General features: G+C 33.5%; 1 protein-coding gene across 1 annotated transcript in view; it reads left to right on the top strand.

Annotated features, from left to right (window-relative positions):
* LOC106463839 (LIM and senescent cell antigen-like-containing domain protein 1) overlaps positions 1 to 18573 on the top strand; it is a 27739-nt gene that overhangs the window by 1827 nt on the left and 7339 nt on the right. Inside the window, exons 2-6 of the mRNA XM_013923918.2 lie at positions 11003 to 11146; positions 16752 to 16797; positions 17145 to 17332; positions 17663 to 17734; positions 18031 to 18108. Coding sequence (XP_013779372.1) covers positions 11043 to 11146; positions 16752 to 16797; positions 17145 to 17332; positions 17663 to 17734; positions 18031 to 18108 — 488 coding nt within the window. The 5' untranslated portion in view covers positions 11003 to 11042. The remainder of the gene's footprint in view (positions 1 to 11002; positions 11147 to 16751; positions 16798 to 17144; positions 17333 to 17662; positions 17735 to 18030; positions 18109 to 18573) is intronic.

The raw sequence follows: 18573 nt of genomic DNA, 5'->3' as shown, positions 1-18573 counted from the left end.
TTGTGCTAGTTTTAATTGTCGGTATTTATTTTATTCCAGTTATACTTACCCCCAAAAGATTTTGTAATGGTATTTTGTACTTTATTAATGTAAAAGTGTTATTTATAATAAATGGTGTCAATTTCAAATAAACGAAAGTTAAAATGGTAATGGTGATAGTATCTGTGTAGACTGCATGCTGTACTGTAAATATCTTAGTATACTGTACGCTATATTAGCACCCAATTTATATTGGAGTGATAATATTGCAACTTTGCCAACATTTGATTAATTAAGATGCTTTAATAGTGTGTGATGGTAATTTTTACCCTTAATTGTTGTAAAGGGCTCAATTTCTCATGGAGCCTTTTTACATAAATATTAGAAAAGTTACTTGTAAGATCATTTTACTTACCTCCACTTGTCCAAGATCCATTGCAAAGATCACAACATCATTGTTGAGTACATATTTCAGTTCTGGCTTGAAATCCCAGTTTGCTCACACACACACACACACACACCCTTCCATTTACTGACTTTTCTATCATTGGTTTTACAAGTGAAACACTAATTTTTGCTGTAATATTAATAGTTTAAATAGTTGAAATTTTCTTCATTGAACTGTGTCTAAGTTAAGTCAGTTTTGTCACACTTATGTTTTGTGGGAACATCACACCTGAAACTACATGTATTACACAAGCAATTTTTTTTTAAGTGTAACAGAAGCCTTTATTTCACAAGCTCCTACATTCAAGTCTCTTTGGTAGGCTGAGAGGTTTTCCTTCTGGCTACTTATGCATCCATTCCATAAACATGAAATGGCTTAGCTTATGTAAATGGTCTTACCAACCATATGGAGGTGGCCTTGCCTTTTGCACAGACTTATTTAATTTTGATTATGTTTACTCGGTTGAAATGGATATGATGTTAATAATTTTTGTCTAACCCTCGTATAAAGAAATCTGGTATAAAGTTTCAAAGTGGCAAATACATTCTAGTTGTTTTCTTGGTCAGAATATTCTTAATTTAAGAATTCAAAGGAAAAAGAGGGTTGATAGGCTCATTGGGATCATTGCTTACCTACTAAATGAAAAAGGAGAGCTGAAACCATCAAACAAATCAATCCTAGTAATTTGTATTACTTCCCCTTCACCAAAGGAAAAGGGGGCTCAAACAAAAAACATTTACTCCAGTTCTCTATCTATATACCTATCCAACAAAGGCTTAAAACAATTCAAATAGCACACACCACATCATTAGGCATACCATTACTCTCCAAGTGTATAAATAACCAAAATATAATTTAGCATAAGAATCAGTGTGTGGGTATCAAGGAACCCACAGCACATTGAACAATGGCTGTCATGTGCTTTACAGATAATAGACATAGGTCCTGAGTTAGGAACATTGTAGGTTCAGGAACTTAAGTGTGTTATTTGTAATATTCAAGACCATATTTACAGCCATTTAATTCACTTCCAGAGTGCAAACATATTGTCCATAGAAATGCTATCCAAACTTCTAACTACTGGATCAAATCTTCTATGATCCATTTGTACCACAGAAAAAAAAAAAAAAGTGAAAAACTTTAAGCCTTTCCTCAGAATCATGGCCCATGTCACTTGGAAACTAATAATGTCAGTCATGTTCAACAAACTGACTAAAGTTATAAATTAATACACAAAACTAAAACCTGGAATGATTAGCAAGCATTCAATCATCAGCTGGGTAGTAACAGTAGTAGTAGTAGTCTGTTTTTGCAATATTATCAACATATTGTTGTTCTTACTACAGTAGAGGAAATGAAACTGCATACATTATTTTACATGAAACTTTACCAGTCATATAGATAGATATTTATTTTTGTTCTTAATTTTATAATTCCTGTAGGTAAAATCAAGAACTTTATTTGATTTCTCAGCATAACTAAACAGATAAAAAAAGGCTTTAGTTTTTATCAGCTGTGACACCTAATGTATACTTTTTTTTTTCCAAAGTCTCCAATGCTGCTCTTACAGAAGGAATTTTTGTTTTCCAAAATGTTCACTCCCAGTTGCATAACTTTACACTGCTTAACATTGAAATTCATGTTTTATACTCTCCCCTTTAAATTTATTTTTTTCTTTTCATGGTTTTAACCTTAATTGTTTTAGTTACTATTGTAAATGGTTCCTTTTTTTGTGCTGTGTTACGAATATAACACAGTGAGTGGACACAAGTTTAAGATTTGTTATAAACAGGTTAAGCTGCAAATAAAATATTTTATTTCTCTAACAGATTTATTGACTTATGGAATGGTGTTATTAGCAGTATTAGAAGCTGCCACTTTACAAAAGTTTAAAGAGGAATTGATGATCTCCTGAAAAAGAAAGATAACAGAAATAATTGACTAAAAAAACAACAACAAATCTTTTATGTGGCACTTCATCAAATGCTTTCTGAAAACTGGATATCAAATCAACACCCTTACCATTATCTACTTAAGCAATAATTTCTTCAGAAATGTCAAAAGATTAGTAAAGCAAGAATTGCTCCTTGTGAAACCATGTTCGCCAGCCAACAAGATTTTAAACTTTTTTGGATGTCTTTGCAATTCATCTTTTATCAGACTTTCAAAAACTTAACCACCACTGATGTAAGAATAATAGGTTATTAATTACCTGGACAGTATTAATCGCCTCCATTAAAAATAGGAGTAACATTAGCCACCTTCCAATTCTATAGTACCTGCCCACTACTCAGTGACTTAAAAAATATTATAAAGTGGCTCACAAATTATTATCTACTGATTTCAGGAAGCAGATCTCACTAGGAGAAAGAATTTTCTTTACATCTGTTTAAGACATACTACTTTAACCCTATATGCATGGGCAAGGTTCAAAGTGTACATGCCATGACCTTTTACTGGGTGGCATTCAACATATTATTATGTATTTGATGTCAGAGTTATGAACTTAATTTTACCCTACTTTGCTGAGACAGAGATGGTTCATGGTAGAAGAGGAGAATGAATACCAGATATAAATATACAGGGATAATAAAAATTATAGATTTGCATTTAAGAGGTTCTAGAAGTTGTGCAAATGCATTATGAAAACTGTATCATGGAAAAAAAAGTATTTTTATTCTTCACATGAACATCAACTTGCACTCTGACTTGCCAGAATCAGAATCAGACTGATGTTTTCAACTTATGTGACAAATCTTAACATAATGTTTAGAGACAACAAGGGTCCTATTGGTCCATCGAGGCTATCTCAACCTCTCTAAACTAAAACTATTAAATAAATAAATATGGTACAAATACTTTCGTAACACGGGATTTTTTTATGTACAATAGATTTGCATGTTTTACTAAAACCTTGTCACGTTTTCTTTAGATACACATAGTAAACTTGGAATTATAGTAAAGATTCTTTCTCCAATGTGGGATCAGTCCATTGGACCAACCTCCTCCACACTTCCTTAAATAGCTTTCCTCTACCCTTAAACCTTCTCTACAGATTTAACCAGCTCAACTAAAGTTTCAGATCTATCCTTGATAATCTACATACATTAAAGTAAGGAAATATTATTAAACCTAAACTTACAAATTGTTTATATTGCATGTTGGCCAAGATTAAAAAATTAGTTCCTGTAGTTTGACACAAGAAACATAAAAGACATTACAATTGAAAATCATCTTTTATGTGTGTTATTTTCATAATGCTTGTTGGTTCTCTTTGAGTGATAAAACAAATAAAAAAAAAAGTTTTGTAAACGGATATTCTAAGAAGCCAACAATAGTTGCCATCCAATTTACCTTTCATACTACAATGTAATGTAACATAGAACTTAGCAGTAAACCTTTGTAATTAAAACATTTTATCTGATTGTGAAACCTCTTTTGTGTTTCTTCATAAAAAGTTCTTCAGCAGATAGTATAATTAGACCCAAGTGGGTAGAACTAGCCAACAATTTTGAAACTTCTGTCTTCACATCCAGTGTATACACAGATGTTCATTTTATTTTAGGGACACTGAGAATGATTTTTATGTAATGAAAGGTATTTTGTGTATGAAGACTGAGAAGGATTTAGTTTGAATGAATGTATTTAGGATAATTTTTTTTTCGGAAACCAGTATACCCTTAATTTCCAGTGCAAGATAAAATTAAGTAGATATTGCATTTTCATTTAAAGTGACCTAAATATTCTACAGTTTTTGTTAAAGATAATCCCAAATCCAGATATTTTATTCAGCAAACATATTTTTCTATTACACTTATGAAATTATAGACTGCTTGCTTGATAAAGTGATGTGTGCTATTAGTTAATATTGATTTACGTGTTGGTTGAATAGGTGTACAGATATCAAGAGCTGGATTAATTTTGATATTAATGTTTGAGGTAATTGTTGGAGCTCTTAGAAAATTCCAGATCCAGCACCCAAAGTATGGACTTAATGGCTTTACGTTCTCTAACATTTACTGTTATCGCATTTATGCATGCGATTATCTTCACTAACTAACTCTTACATTTGGTAAATAGTATAGTGAGGTAAAGAAACAGTATAAAAGATTGGTGTCATCACACTAGACTGCCATAAACTGTAATTTTATGAATATAATACTCTCAAACATAACACACACACTAATTTTTTCGAACAGATTCATATCCGCTTATAACCACAAATAATATGTACCTAGACTTGTGCAATACTACGGTCAAATTAACCCTTTGATGACAAGAATGTTAGAGTATCTGTAAAATCTCCATTTGTGTGTTTGCCTTAGTGCGTATTGTCTTTGCGATTGTGGCAAGCAAAGAAACATTGAGTATCTGTAAAATTGCTAAAAGTGAGTTTGCCTTAGTGCTTGCTATCTAGAAAGCTGCACCAACTGTTTGAAGGCCGTGATTTTCACTCAGAATTTGAAGGTTTCACTGAAAATGATTTGTAATTTTAAATATCAAATGAAATATAGCAATAACTAGTATTGTATTTCCAATACAGTAATTCCCTCCTCTCACAAGATTAGCTATTCCTGTTCTGTGTTACCTCTATATGCAAACTTTTTTATTGCTCCCCTATTGGAATCTAGTGATTCCAACATGTGTCTCATGCAAATCATCACGTGTTACTTCTCCACCAATGTAGTGCAACGTAGTCACCTGATGCATGTAACTTCCTTTATACTCTTACACCAAACTATCACTTGTTTGACAGTGCTTGTACTCAGACGTTTTTTGTCATTCTTTACTGTTTTCATATTTAGTGTACTCACAAAGTGGTTTTCATTTGTTATAACTTCCAGATTCTCTGGAGTTTGAAATTTGCCTTCATTTATCCCAGCTTATTCCAGTCATAATCCGAAGCTACTGTTATCACTTTGGGGGTTACGCCTGCGACTAGCACTGTCTCATAGGCTGTAGGTGCGGGTGACCCAGTGTGGGTTTTTATCAGTGTTAATCCTCCGAGAGATTGAACATTAAAAAGTCGGCCTGTTTCTTCAGTTATTGCCTACAATTCCTCCTGTAGAAGCCAACTCTGTTCAGACAGACAGAGATCTTGATAGCCCTTTTCCACTACTAGATTTCAAGTACTTGGTTCTTTATTTGTATTCACATTACTCCATGGACAGTTCCACCTTATTTCATTGGGAATTTGATCATCTAACATCCAGACTTTTGTTAGCCTTGTGCTTCACCATTTGCATACAGTCCACCGACTTTGGAAAGATAAGACATTTTACAATTTTATTGGTAATATTGTTTGAATTCCATAACATACACTTATTTAAATTAGTTAATACTAAGTTATGTTATGATTCGTAATTAGTCTTCATTGTTTTTCTTCTATACCATTCGATTAGGCTTAACATGTATGTCCTTCATTAGTTTAACTATGTTATTTCCTTACTTTTATATCATCATTTCTATTTCATTTCATTAATAATCTTTTCTTCACTTTGTTTGGGTGAAACCATTGAATTGGGGTCCACACAAACTTCTCCCAGTATTGTGCATATTTATTGTTCAGTTATGTTTTTCTTTTTGTTCCTAGGTTATCCTTTGTTCTGTACAGTTCGATTAGGCTTAAGTAGTTTTCGTCTTTTCAATTTCACTGTAATTTTACTTTAGATTTCCTTGTTGTTTCTGTTCTCTATCTTGTTTGATTCGGCTTCATTTCTGTATTATTTATTGGTTTACATTTTGGAATACTTTCATTAACCCCCCCCCCCAAAAAAAAATTTACATCATGTATAATAGTTAAACGAACTGCCTAAGCATCATGTTAATGTAGCCTTGTATAAGGTATAAAGTTTAGTGTACTCTAATCCATTATAATAATGGCACAGGACGAGACACACATTCGACATGTAATGCTGTTTGAATACAAGAAGGGAAACAATGCCTCTGTAGCCACAAAGAATATCCAAGAAGTTTATGGAATTGTTTTGAACGATGGTTCAGCAAATTTCTTTCAGGTGATTTTAGCCTTAAAAATTGTGATGGCAGGGGCCAACATGTTGGAATAGATATTGATGCTCTGAAAAGATGCTTGTTGAGTCTAACTCAAGGCAACACACTCGTGAAATGGCCATGAACTTGCATGTCTCTTATGAAAAATACGTAAACATTTAAGGAATATGAGAAAACTCTAAAGAAGGTGTTTGGGTGCCTTACAAACTCTCTGATGATCATCGTTTCCAATGAGTAATGCGCGTGAACCATTTTTGGACAGAATTGTCACCTGTGATGAAAAATAGATTTTCTGTGCAAATATTAAATGCCAAAACCAATGGCTCAGTCCTAGACAAAACCACTTTTGACCCCAAAACCTGGACTCCATTTGCAGAAAATGATGTTTTGCATTTGGTGGGACATCAAAGAAGTAATTCATTTTGAACTCCTCAATCTACAGCAAACTGTCAATGCAAAGATCTATAGTCAGCAACTGGAACATTTCAATCAAGCTCTTCATCAGAAATGCCCTTCACTTGTTAATTGGAAAGGTGGTCTTCTCCACGATAATGCATGTCCACATGTGTCACGTTTGACACAACACAAGATTATGGAGTTGGGTTGGGAAGTTCTCCCCCACCCACCATATTCTCCAGATATGGCACCATCAGATTACCATATTAATGGGAAAAACATATGCAAATGTGGAAGGTGTTAAAGAGGACACTGACATGTTTTTTGCTTCAAAGCCAAGTGATTTCTTTAATCAGAGCATTAACAACCTGATTGTAAAATAGAAAAGCATCATTGATAAGAATGGAGACTTTCATTTAATAAATGTTTTGTTTTGATATATAAGTTGTTCAAGCTTTTTCATGTAAAAAAAGTGACATCAATTTCTTGATGACCTAATACTCAGGTTCTAGTTTTTCTTTCTCATTACATCATATGAGATTGATTCCCTACTCTATTTTATTTACATTTTAATTTGTTTTTCATTATAGTTTATCCTTTTACAGTTACTTTTGTTTCATCCCTACTTTATAATTTTTACCATTCATTTCATTTAGTTTATAATTTATCCTTCTTACCATTAATTAATTTATTGGTTTCCTGTAGTTTTATGGACAGGTTCATATTTACCATGGTTCCAGATTTTTCTTCAACTGAACATCATAAGGGATACATTTCCTACACCATTTTCTTCCCGCTTTTCAATATGTTAACTATTTCATTTAATTTTGTTTTCTAGTTTATACTTTTTACAGTTACTTTTGTTTAATCTCTACTTTATACTTAATTACCATTAGTTTTGTTTCATTTATAATTTATTATTTGTACCAGTAATTTAAATTAATGTGTTGGTTCCTGGAAGCTAGGGTCTGTCATATCTGCTTCCACTATTGCTCATCTTCCCCATCTAACGGCTCAACTCATTTTCCAACATCCTAATATTGTCAGTTCTCCCTGACCTTATCATGGAATGCATTCCATACTTCTGCTGCAGTGTCTGCTAGACCTATTTTACACATTTTCAGACACATTTTACAGAATATTATCTTCATGTCTTCTGTGCTGTAACTTTTGTCTCCTTTGAGTTTGGCTACTTACAAACCTTACCCTCTATGGGCTTTCAGTTTTACCTTTGTTTAACTTCAGGCAGATTTCTTCTGGCATTTGTCATTCTTTTTCCCCTATTGTTTCTGATACCTTTAATGTTTCATGCTTTCTTTATTTGGTTCTTCAGTTCTTTCCTCCTCATGACTTCTTTGCTTTTAGGTTAATATTGGGTGTGACATTGCAGTTTGTTTTCCTTTCCATTATTAGTAGGATTTTAGGGTGTGTTCCTTTCCTTCTCTTGTCTCCTTTTTTGGGATGTTGCTCCTGTGGGTGGCTCCACTTTTCACATATCTGCTCTTTTGGTCCCCCTTGCACAATATTCATATCTTTGCATGTCATGTTCCGGGTGCTCTTGCTCAGATCACAGTTTGTTTTTCTCGTCCTGACACATTCTATCCATCGGAGTGGTCTCTCGATTCTCTTGTTTTCTGGTGGCTTTGTCTTCCATGGGATTCTCTCCACATATATCTCTTAACTGCCCATTACTCCTATTTGGTATGCAGTACCTTCTCCTCTAGCTAGAGCTGTTGATTCCTTCAGCCGAGATTGGTCCCACAGATTCCTGTATGTTCATCTTCTATTTTCTTAGTTCCATGGGTGATTTCCCTCATCCCTACCATTCTGTGTTAGGTCCTTCTGATTGCTCCTTAATGGCCAGTATTTTTCTTCATCTTCAACTTCTTCATCCACTTCATTTGCTGGTACTCCATCTAGACATTCACATTGTTCTTCTTCACACTCAGCTCTTATTCAGTCTTTGGTGGAGAGATCAGGTTTATATCTGCAGGTAGCTTTCTTTTAGCTTGTTCCATTCACTCTTCATCAGTGGGTGTTTATTGGCATAAATGGAAAGTGTTCAGCAGTTCATCTATGAGTCAGGGATTTCTGCAGATCGAACCTCTGTGTCTTGGGTGGCAGAGTTTCTTCCCTGTTTTTTTTTTACTTTAGGTTATCAGGCAGCCTTATCCAATACTTTCGTTGTTTTTCCCCAATACCGCAGTTTTTACCTTCTGGATTAATCGTCCTCCCTGACTGCCTACTATTCTGACCTAGTATATTATTGTAATATTTTATTCCCTCATTTTATCTTTGTTTGCATCACTTTCCTCATGCTTCATGTATCACCCTCCCTTCAAATATATTTCCTTCTCCTCTATGCCTATGTACGTTGGAGGTCGGATTTGTTTCCCATGATATTTCTTGTGCATTTTTTTCACTCCCTCTCTTCTTCTTTATCAGGATTTTTCCTTCCTACCCAAGACATCAGTGGTTAGGGGAGGTTACTCCTTTTGCCTAATTCACTTCCTTTCATTTCCCATCTTTATCCTTGTCCTAATTCCGAACACAGAGTGGTCCCATCCTCGGTCCTTGGTTGAGCACAGTTTGGTCCACATCTTCTCCATAATTCTGGAGACAAATGGAATTTATCTTATCCATACAGTTGGGGAGTGAGGATGAGTGTTCATAATTCCAGCCCAGATGAGTTCTATTTCCTCAGATTGAGTATGGCATACAGTATCCTGTTATTCTGAGTTTGGGGGGCTGCCTTTTGAACTTCTTCAGATTGAGGAGAGGGTTTGTCTACTTCGGTGGTCCTTACCTTGTTGTGATTATGGTGGCTCAGTACACATCACTCTATAGCTGTAGGTGGGGATCCACTCACAAATATATATATATTGCAGTCACCAGTGTGAGATTTAGGGACCATGGTCCTATAATTCCAACCCTAAATAGTGGAACCTCTGTTACCTGGTTGGGGCCTGGCCAGTGATGATGACGGATCATGTCAAATTTTATCTGCAGTATTTTAATTAGGTTTCGGGGGGAAGAGCTTACCTGTTCTGGATGTTGTGTGGTTCCCTCACTAGGGTGCTGATTTTCTATTGGCATGACCACAATCTATGCAGACACATTCTGTATTGATAATATCCTCATTTGTCCCTCCACCTTATCAACGTGGGATTCTAGCTGTGGTGTTAGAGGAGGTAAGTATGTTTTGGAAGATAACATTTTCTTGAATTGAAAATGTATTTCTAATAATACTTACCTCCTCTCTCACTTTCCCACCCTTCCTCCCCAGTAAGAGCCGGTGTTAGAGACTGCTGATTGGGTCAGTCTTGAAAAAGTGATAATATTATCTGAATGAGGTGCTTATATACAGTATCAGGATAGAGGGCACATTGGCATAGGTGGAAAGTGTTACAAGATAGATATTGCCAAGAGCAATTAAGTGGGGAATAAAAGACTGGAGCAAATGAGAAAAAATCAGACCAATGCTTAGATTGGCAAAGGAAGGAAACCCCAACAGTCGAGTAAAAGCTGTAGTGTGTGTAGAGGTAAGTATTACTGGAAATACATTTTCAATTTAAGAAGATGTTATCTTTAATAATAAACGGAGGAGTAAATATGAACAAAGAATTTATTTTACATAGTTCATAATCTCTTTCTTTTAATTTAAGTGGAAGTACAAATATTACAACATGCAAAACAATTGAAAATAGAGACATGTTGGGCCTAAAAATATGTGGGTCACATTTTTCAGAAGCAATGTAAATGTTTTGGCTCATCAGTGCTAACTGTGCTCAAGTACAAATAAATGTATGTTTACTTAGAAAACTACAATTACAGTTTCTACTTTATACTGTACACTGATCAATGTTCTTATGAAATGTATTGGTTTTTCTTACTGATATTTACTACATTTTGGAAGAATGCCTGAGATATAATATTGAAACACTGCAGAGGTAAAAAAAAAAGTGTTAAAACTTGGAAAAGCCAATATTATAATACCTGATCTTTATTGTAGAATATATTTTGTTTTCTTTTTGATTTCTGCAAAATGTGTAGTATTTTATAAAACTATTTATAGAATCTTATACTCATAGGAGAAAAGTGGTATACATTCTTAAAATGTTTACTTTATACAACAATTTCTACATGTAACCTTTCTTCTTTTTCTAGAGTATATATATATACATATATATATATATATATATATATAATGTCAGTCAGCACTATGTTTTGCTCCCGTTGTGGGGATGGTTTTGAGCCCCATGAAAAAGTTGTAAATTCCCATGGAGAAGTATGGCATCAAGGATGCTTTGTGTAAGTACCTGTATCGTCAAAGTTTCTTCCTTTTTTTCTCTATTTATATTATTTCAACATAATATACCCATAAGTCTATTTAAGAAAGCATTGTTTATTTTCGTGTTAAAACTTATAAAGAATTATGAGTAATGTAATTACAGACTAAAGCTTTTTTATCACACTGCTGCATATAACATCCATAAAAATCTACTGTGAAATTTCTGAAATTGGGTAATGAGTTATGGCTTACACTAAAATATTCAGAAAATATATAGATAAAGTAGTGTGAAAACTAAAAAAATAATATTACTTGACTATATAGTGCCTGAATGGGTGCATTTCATCCCAAGAGTAAAACTGGACCACTAGCTGAATTAAAAAATCCTATAGAAATTAACTTCCATTCAATCTTTCACACATTTTGAGAATAAATTGCTTCAGATTTGAAATTCATTCAATAAAAAAAAGTTATATTTATTTAATTTTATACATATAAATATTTTAAAATAAGGTTGAAATTGTTTTGAATAAAATGGTGCTAATTTGAGGTTTGTGACTTGAATACAGTACCAATTTTTAATCTCAGTTGTCATGGTATGATGTAATTGCCTGAATCTCAGCTTTGAGATATTATAACATAATGATCAAAACAAATAATGAAAGTTCGTTTTCTGTTCTTTTTGACTGTATAAGCTAATTTTAGTGGAGATTCACATAGCGATTGTAACAAAGTAATAAAATAAGAGATATGTTGCTAGAAGAAAAGATGTTTGTGTATAGCTTCTGCTACAATTATCAGCCCAACTAACTGCTTGAAGTGACAAAGGAAATCACCAAAAAAGAAATTTAAAAATTATATATATATATAACTTAAACAAAAACAGGTTTTTCTTTTATTTAACTCCAGTACTCATAAACACAGTGAAATTGTGTGTGGTGTTTTTTGTATCAATAAAAAGACAAAATATCATTTTATAAAATGAAAACTATATAGGTGAGTTGTACCAAAACACAGCAAGACAAATTACTTTGCACAGACCAAAGGTCAGTTTTATGTTATTTGACGGTAACATGAGTGCATGTGAGCCTCATCATTGTAACTTCTGTATCATTAGCTAGGCATAGCTAAAAGGTCAATATAATAAAAAATATTAAATATACATAAGTGTATAATGTTATGAGATTTTAAGCAATTTAATCTAAACACTTATGTTTTTGTGTTATAATTTGTGTTCATTCTAGAATGAAAGAGGCATAATTTATATTTATTTTATAATTTTTTATGGTGGTTGCAAGATTGGTCAAATCTACTGAACCCATACAGATATTAATTACTGAAAATAACAGATAAAATATAAAGTTTGTTCTTAAGAAACGTTTTATAACTATCTCAACATTATAAAGATTTCACATGTGAAATTTCAGAATTTTCTGATGCATAAAAATATTTTTAATCTTAAAATGAATATTTCTTTGCATGATAGATAGGCAACATGTGAAAAGAAAAAATAGACATGAGAAAAACATTGCTTTATAAACCTTAAGACTTAATAAAAAAATTGAAAGCATATGAAGTGTATGAAAGCATTGTAATGTTTACTGATAATCTGCCCAACATTCACTTACTAATTTAAAAGTTATAGCATGAAAACTATAAGAAGCACAAAATGGTTACAAGGTCGGTTCCAAGGACCTAGCCCGTGATGAAAGAGTTAAACAGTGCCCCATTTTTGATTACAATAAAATGTGTCCTTTTAAAGTTTTCATTTTAAAAAGAAATAATAAAGGAATAATGCATCCAAATGTTAGTATTTGACTTTGACTAAAATCTCAGAGGAAGAAAATTCTTTTAATCTAAAGTTCTAAATATAAGTTTTGAAGTATACTTTGGATGCCAAGGTTCATTTTTGTGAAACCACAAAGCAGAAAACTATCTGTTAATAAAAAATCTCATTTGTTTCTTAAAGATTCCATTTTCTATAAGATCATACAAAAGTTTTTTCATTTGAAAACAGAAGTTACTTCTTCAAAGTGGCATATTGAAAGGTTGGGCCTTAAAATTTTTCCTAGCAGTTTAAACCTCTTTTGTATCTTAGGTTTATCAGTATAAAAATGAACTTCCAATACAGTACTTCCCTCTTCTCAGAAGATTAGCTTTTCCCATTTTATGCTCTATATGCAAACTTTTGTTATAACGCATACCACAAGCCTTCCACACCCCCTATATTGGAATCAAAGATTCCAATGTGTGTCTCATACAAATCATCATGTGTCATCTCTCCACCAATAGGCGAGTAGTACAATCACATGTCTCCCTCTGTATGCCTCTACCAAACTATCACTTCTCCTTTGGAAGTGCTCGTGTTCAGACATTTTGAATTTTGTTCTCGTGTTCTTTGTCACCGTGACTTTAACAGTTTATTGCCATAGTGATTTAACATTTTTATAGCCACAGTGGTTTTCTACTCATTTGCCTGATGAATACAGCTGATGAATGTATTTTAAATTATTGTCCAGTCTTGAATTTTTTTGCACAATGTATTGATCTGTCAACCAAGTTATGATGAATTCTGTGTTTTCCCTATGACTTTCTGCCATTGCTGTAGGTGGGGGCGACCTGTTGATGAATTTGCCTGCGATTGTTCACTGGGTGATTGGTTGTTATGTGGGTCAAACACCTTCTACTGTTGCCCCACTTTCTCACAGCTGATGGCCTTTTCATCACCGGATTTTCCCGTGTTGAATTGTGTGCTCTTTTTATGGCTCTGCAATGCTCACTGGTGAGATGGAGTTTTCCACAAGATTGATTGAAGGTGAATAACCTTGCAATGTTTTTCCTTCATAAACATGCCCGTTCCAGACCGTACCACCCATGAACGGCATGGGTAAAGCAGAAGGGGATAGCTGCCCATCCCTGTCTTGCCTCAATTGAATGAATCAGTATGGTCTGCTTTTCAAAATAGTTTCATGATCACCCATTGAACTGTCTTTGGTGTCGATGATCCTCTGGGCTCTCCTTCGCACTATCTGCCCTCCTTCTATTCAAGTAGAGTATGAGAGTCCTTATCACTTACCAGTTCCAAGCCACTGGGGTGGTTGACCATGGAGACACCCTGCTGAATGGGTTCCATAAAGATGGCTATAGCCATCTAGTTCAGAGCAGGGCATTGGTGTATGCTCCTTTGGATTGAGTTTCATATACCATGGAGTGAGACATCAAAATCTAGTTTACCCCTTCAATTGGGAACCCTCATGCAGATGTCAGTACCGCATGGGCTGGTTTTGGATTTAGAGTGAGCCAATCAACATAAATCCTCACACAGGTTTTTGGGTTGTCTGTCTTCCTTCCTTCTGTGTTGTGGGTCACAGTAAGGATACGTGGGATGTCTCCATCGATGTCCTAGGCTCTCCCTCGTTCTCTCTTGTAATGTGGATGTTATTACCCTTTGGAAGTTCCAGACCAGTTTCACGGTCGTGGGAGTTGATTGTATGTGATGGATTTCCCAAGGATGTTGGATGTCCTGTTCCCAGCTCCCTAGCTAAATGCTAATCCTGTGTCATACCCTGGAATCCATGTGTTATTCTTGTCCATGATTCTGGGGTTTGAGGTGAAGATGGTATGATCTTTATCCTACCCTTGCATGGGTGTCAGTACACAGCAAGGAGGTTTTGGATGTAGTTGACTTACCGAGTATGGGCTGCCACACCCTAGCCATTCTACATCATGGGACTCATCTTCGTTTACCTACTTTCTTCCTGTGGGATGAAGATAATTTCTCTTACCAGTAGGATCACTCCCTGCCATATTCTCTCTCACTCGGATGTGCTCCCTTCTTTTTCTGCCATATTCTTCCAATTTCATATGTGGCAACAAGTATACCTGGATCAAAAGTTGTGCGGTTTCCCTCCTCAGATCTCTGGATCTGATGCTCTCATCTACAGGGGTATCCTTTGAACACTTTTGGAGGGTTTCTCCTTCTTATCAATGTGGGATTCTAGTTAATCTTGTGAGTGGAGGGAAGTACCATATCGGAAGTTATAATTTTCCTTTATTGAAAATGTATTTCCGATAGATACTTCCTTCCACTCACACTTCCCACCCTTTCTCCCCACAATCTTCGGGTGCTTTCGTTGTCTGCCAAACTTTGAAGTGATAGTTTGGTAGAGACGTATAGAGGGAGTCGCATGCATCACGTGATTGTACTGCTATCCTATTGATGGAGAGGTCATGCATGATGATTCGCATTAGAGATACATTGGAATTTTTTATTTTAGTAGGGGGTTTGTGGAAGGCTTGTGGTATGCATTATAAATAAAGTTTGCATATAAATGGCAACACAAAACGGGAAAAGCTAATTTTGTGAGTGAAGGGATGTACTTATCGGAAATACATTATCAGTATAGGAAAATTATAACTTTTAAGAGGGAAATGAAACATCCTTAATTGTGACAATTAAATGTTTCACATATTTTTCACAAATAGAATATCTTCAACATTATATGTAAAGAAGAGCAGCTCACATGAACACTGCAAGATATAGTTCTCATTAAAAATATATTGGCAAGTCTTGAGACATCAAAACACGCACAAACAAGATGCATTTTATTGAAATTACCTATTATTATGCATAATACTTATTCTGAAGTTGTGTAATCTGAAAATTTACTAAGGTAGTAAATGAAGTGACTCTGAGAATTACTTTGTTTTATTATATATATATATATATATATATATGTATATATATATGTGTGTGTGTGTGGTATTCAGTTTCATTACTACCTGACAGATAAGTTTAAATGTACCTACAAAATGCAGATTCCAGAGATGTAATGTATTGAATAAGTTGATTACAAACAGCAAAGGAAAGAAACACAATTGAATATTTCAAACAAAATTTTTATGCACAAAAATTGTGCAACTCCTCACATGTACTGGCAGTTGGGGTGACAGGGTTTCCTACACTCTTCCACATGGGACAAAGACAAAGAAGTCTGATTTCACATTGAAATTCAGACCAAATGCTAAAAGTGCAGTATATCATAATCCAATGCTAAATACATTACCAACTGTTCCAAGCAACATTTATTGGGATAACAACCTCTAACTCATTCAGAAATGTACAATTATCTGTACAACCCCTTGAGATGGGCTTGCCTCTCTCAAGATGGACAGACACACATCCAAAGTGATAAAGTTTCTAGCCATTGGCATATTCAAGCTTTACGTAGGTAAAAGTTTTATTACATGGTTAACAAGATTATTTTACTACATTCAGAACACATGCAAGTAAATATATTTAAAAAATTTCCTTGTATATACCTGACTAAAGATCTATATTATGAACTAGTCATAAAAGAGTGAAATTCATGACTATTTCAATCATTACATATGTATAATGTTTGTAATAATATCGATTTATAAATCCTTAACATCAAACTTTATTGTGTATTTTTAGAAGTAACATAAACTGGAAGTAAATAAGTTAATTTTTTAATGCACTAATATGTTTCTAGTAAAAATTAGTTAAAATTTCAAAAAGTTGAAATTTTTATTGTCAGGGAGAATTGTTTTTTATATTTTGTTCATATTTTTACTCAATTTGTTCTCATGGAAACTTTGCAGATGTGCTCAGTGTTTTAGACCTTTTCCCGAAGGGATCTTTTATGAGGTAGGGAAAAACTTGAAATTGTGGGTTAAGAAATATGTGATGAAATTGACTTGCTTTTTGTTGTAATGTCTATGTAAATTTTACAATACTCTTTCAGCTTTAAAGTTGCATAAAATTGAAAATTATTGCTATATTATATAAAACAAAGTGAAATTATTATTGATTTGAGCTATGAATATAAATTGTTGTAATGTCTAACAGTTCATTGAATCAGATTTTGCTTTGTTCCACTGGTACATCTTGTGTCGTCTAGAAGTAAAAAATATAGCACTTTGTTAAAATCGTTAATTTTTTTGTTAAATATATTTGTGGTGTGATTTTAGAAAAAAAGTATGTTTTTAATACAGTTTGAAGGTAGAAAGTATTGTGAACATGATTTCCATATTCTGTTTGCTCCATCCTGTGGAAAATGTAAAGAGTTCATTATTGGTCGAGTTATCAAAGCTATGAACAATAACTGGCATCCCAACTGCTTTCGGTGTGAGATGTGTCAGGTACCATTAGCTGACCAAGGATTTATTATCAATGCAAAGAGGTAAGGAAATAAAAATCCTATAACAAATATAATAGTTAATGGTATTGTAGAAAATACATATAACTAATCCAATTTGTTAGGATTTCATAGATTTATAAATAAAATAAAATATTTTCACTGTTTTGTTTCATTCTATAAGTATAAAAAATTTTCTGGTGAGTGATTGTTGTTTGAAAAATAGAATTCTGAACTAAGAATAATTCTTATCTTGAACATTGTTCCAAAATATCTTTTCTTTACTTTCTATGGTGTGTCTATTTGCCAAAATATAACTAGAATTTATAAAACACTTTGGAAACGAATTTCTAATTTGAGTTTATTTTTATTCAGAGCTCTGTGTCATGATTGTAATGCTAAAGTGAAAGCTGCTGCTATTGGAAAATATATCTGCCATAAGTGCCAGTAAGTATAACATTTCTTTAATGGAAACTTACAGAAACCAAAGTTCTTATACTATTCATAACTCATTTTGTCAAAGATTTTTTTTAAAGAAAAGTTTCATTTAAACTACTTGTTTAACTTCTAAACCTGTATGAATGTGTAACATATGGCCATACAAAAACCTGTGTAATTGTTCTTAACTGACACTGGTATATTTTGGTGTATAATTGGCATGAGAGTGTTAATAGTTGAGTATTAATAAAGTTGATACAATTTTTCAAAATATTTCTTACTTACTATTTCTATATATTTTTCAGTGCCATCATTGATGATACTCCTTTGAAGTTTCGTGGAGAACCTTATCATCCATACCACTTTAACTGTACAGCATGTGGGTAAGACATTAATTTTGTATGCTTTTCAAGGTAATCAGTGAAACATAAAGATAAAAAATAATAATTGCTGGAAATGGGCATAGTGTTCTGCCATTGAAGATTAGGGCTATTCTACAACAGGTAAAGTGCTCTTAATCATGTATTTTTCTTACAAATTTTTTTGTTTGACTTGTTTGAATTTATAGACATGTTTTATGTTGTAGAAATGTATTTTTCATATTCATATGCAGTTAATTTATTGAAAGTTTACATCACCTTGTATATTATCTCTTTCTCTCAGTCAGTAGTACACACATGAAGTCTATTCAAATCGATGACGAGGAACCCACTTTGAGACTAATAATGGCTGGAGATGGCTTGAATGGGTAATGAAGAAAAACTTTAATATAAGTTTAACATAACAGCAAATGTACAACATTTCAACAAGGTTTTGTCATTATCAGATACAAAACCTTGTCGAAACGT

Source organism: Limulus polyphemus, unplaced genomic scaffold (genome assembly GCF_000517525.1).
Source record: "Limulus polyphemus unplaced genomic scaffold, Limulus_polyphemus-2.1.2 Scaffold1496, whole genome shotgun sequence".
NCBI classification, from domain to species: Eukaryota; Metazoa; Arthropoda; class Merostomata; order Xiphosura; family Limulidae; genus Limulus; species Limulus polyphemus.
This window is presented reverse-complemented; position numbering and strand designations above follow the sequence as displayed.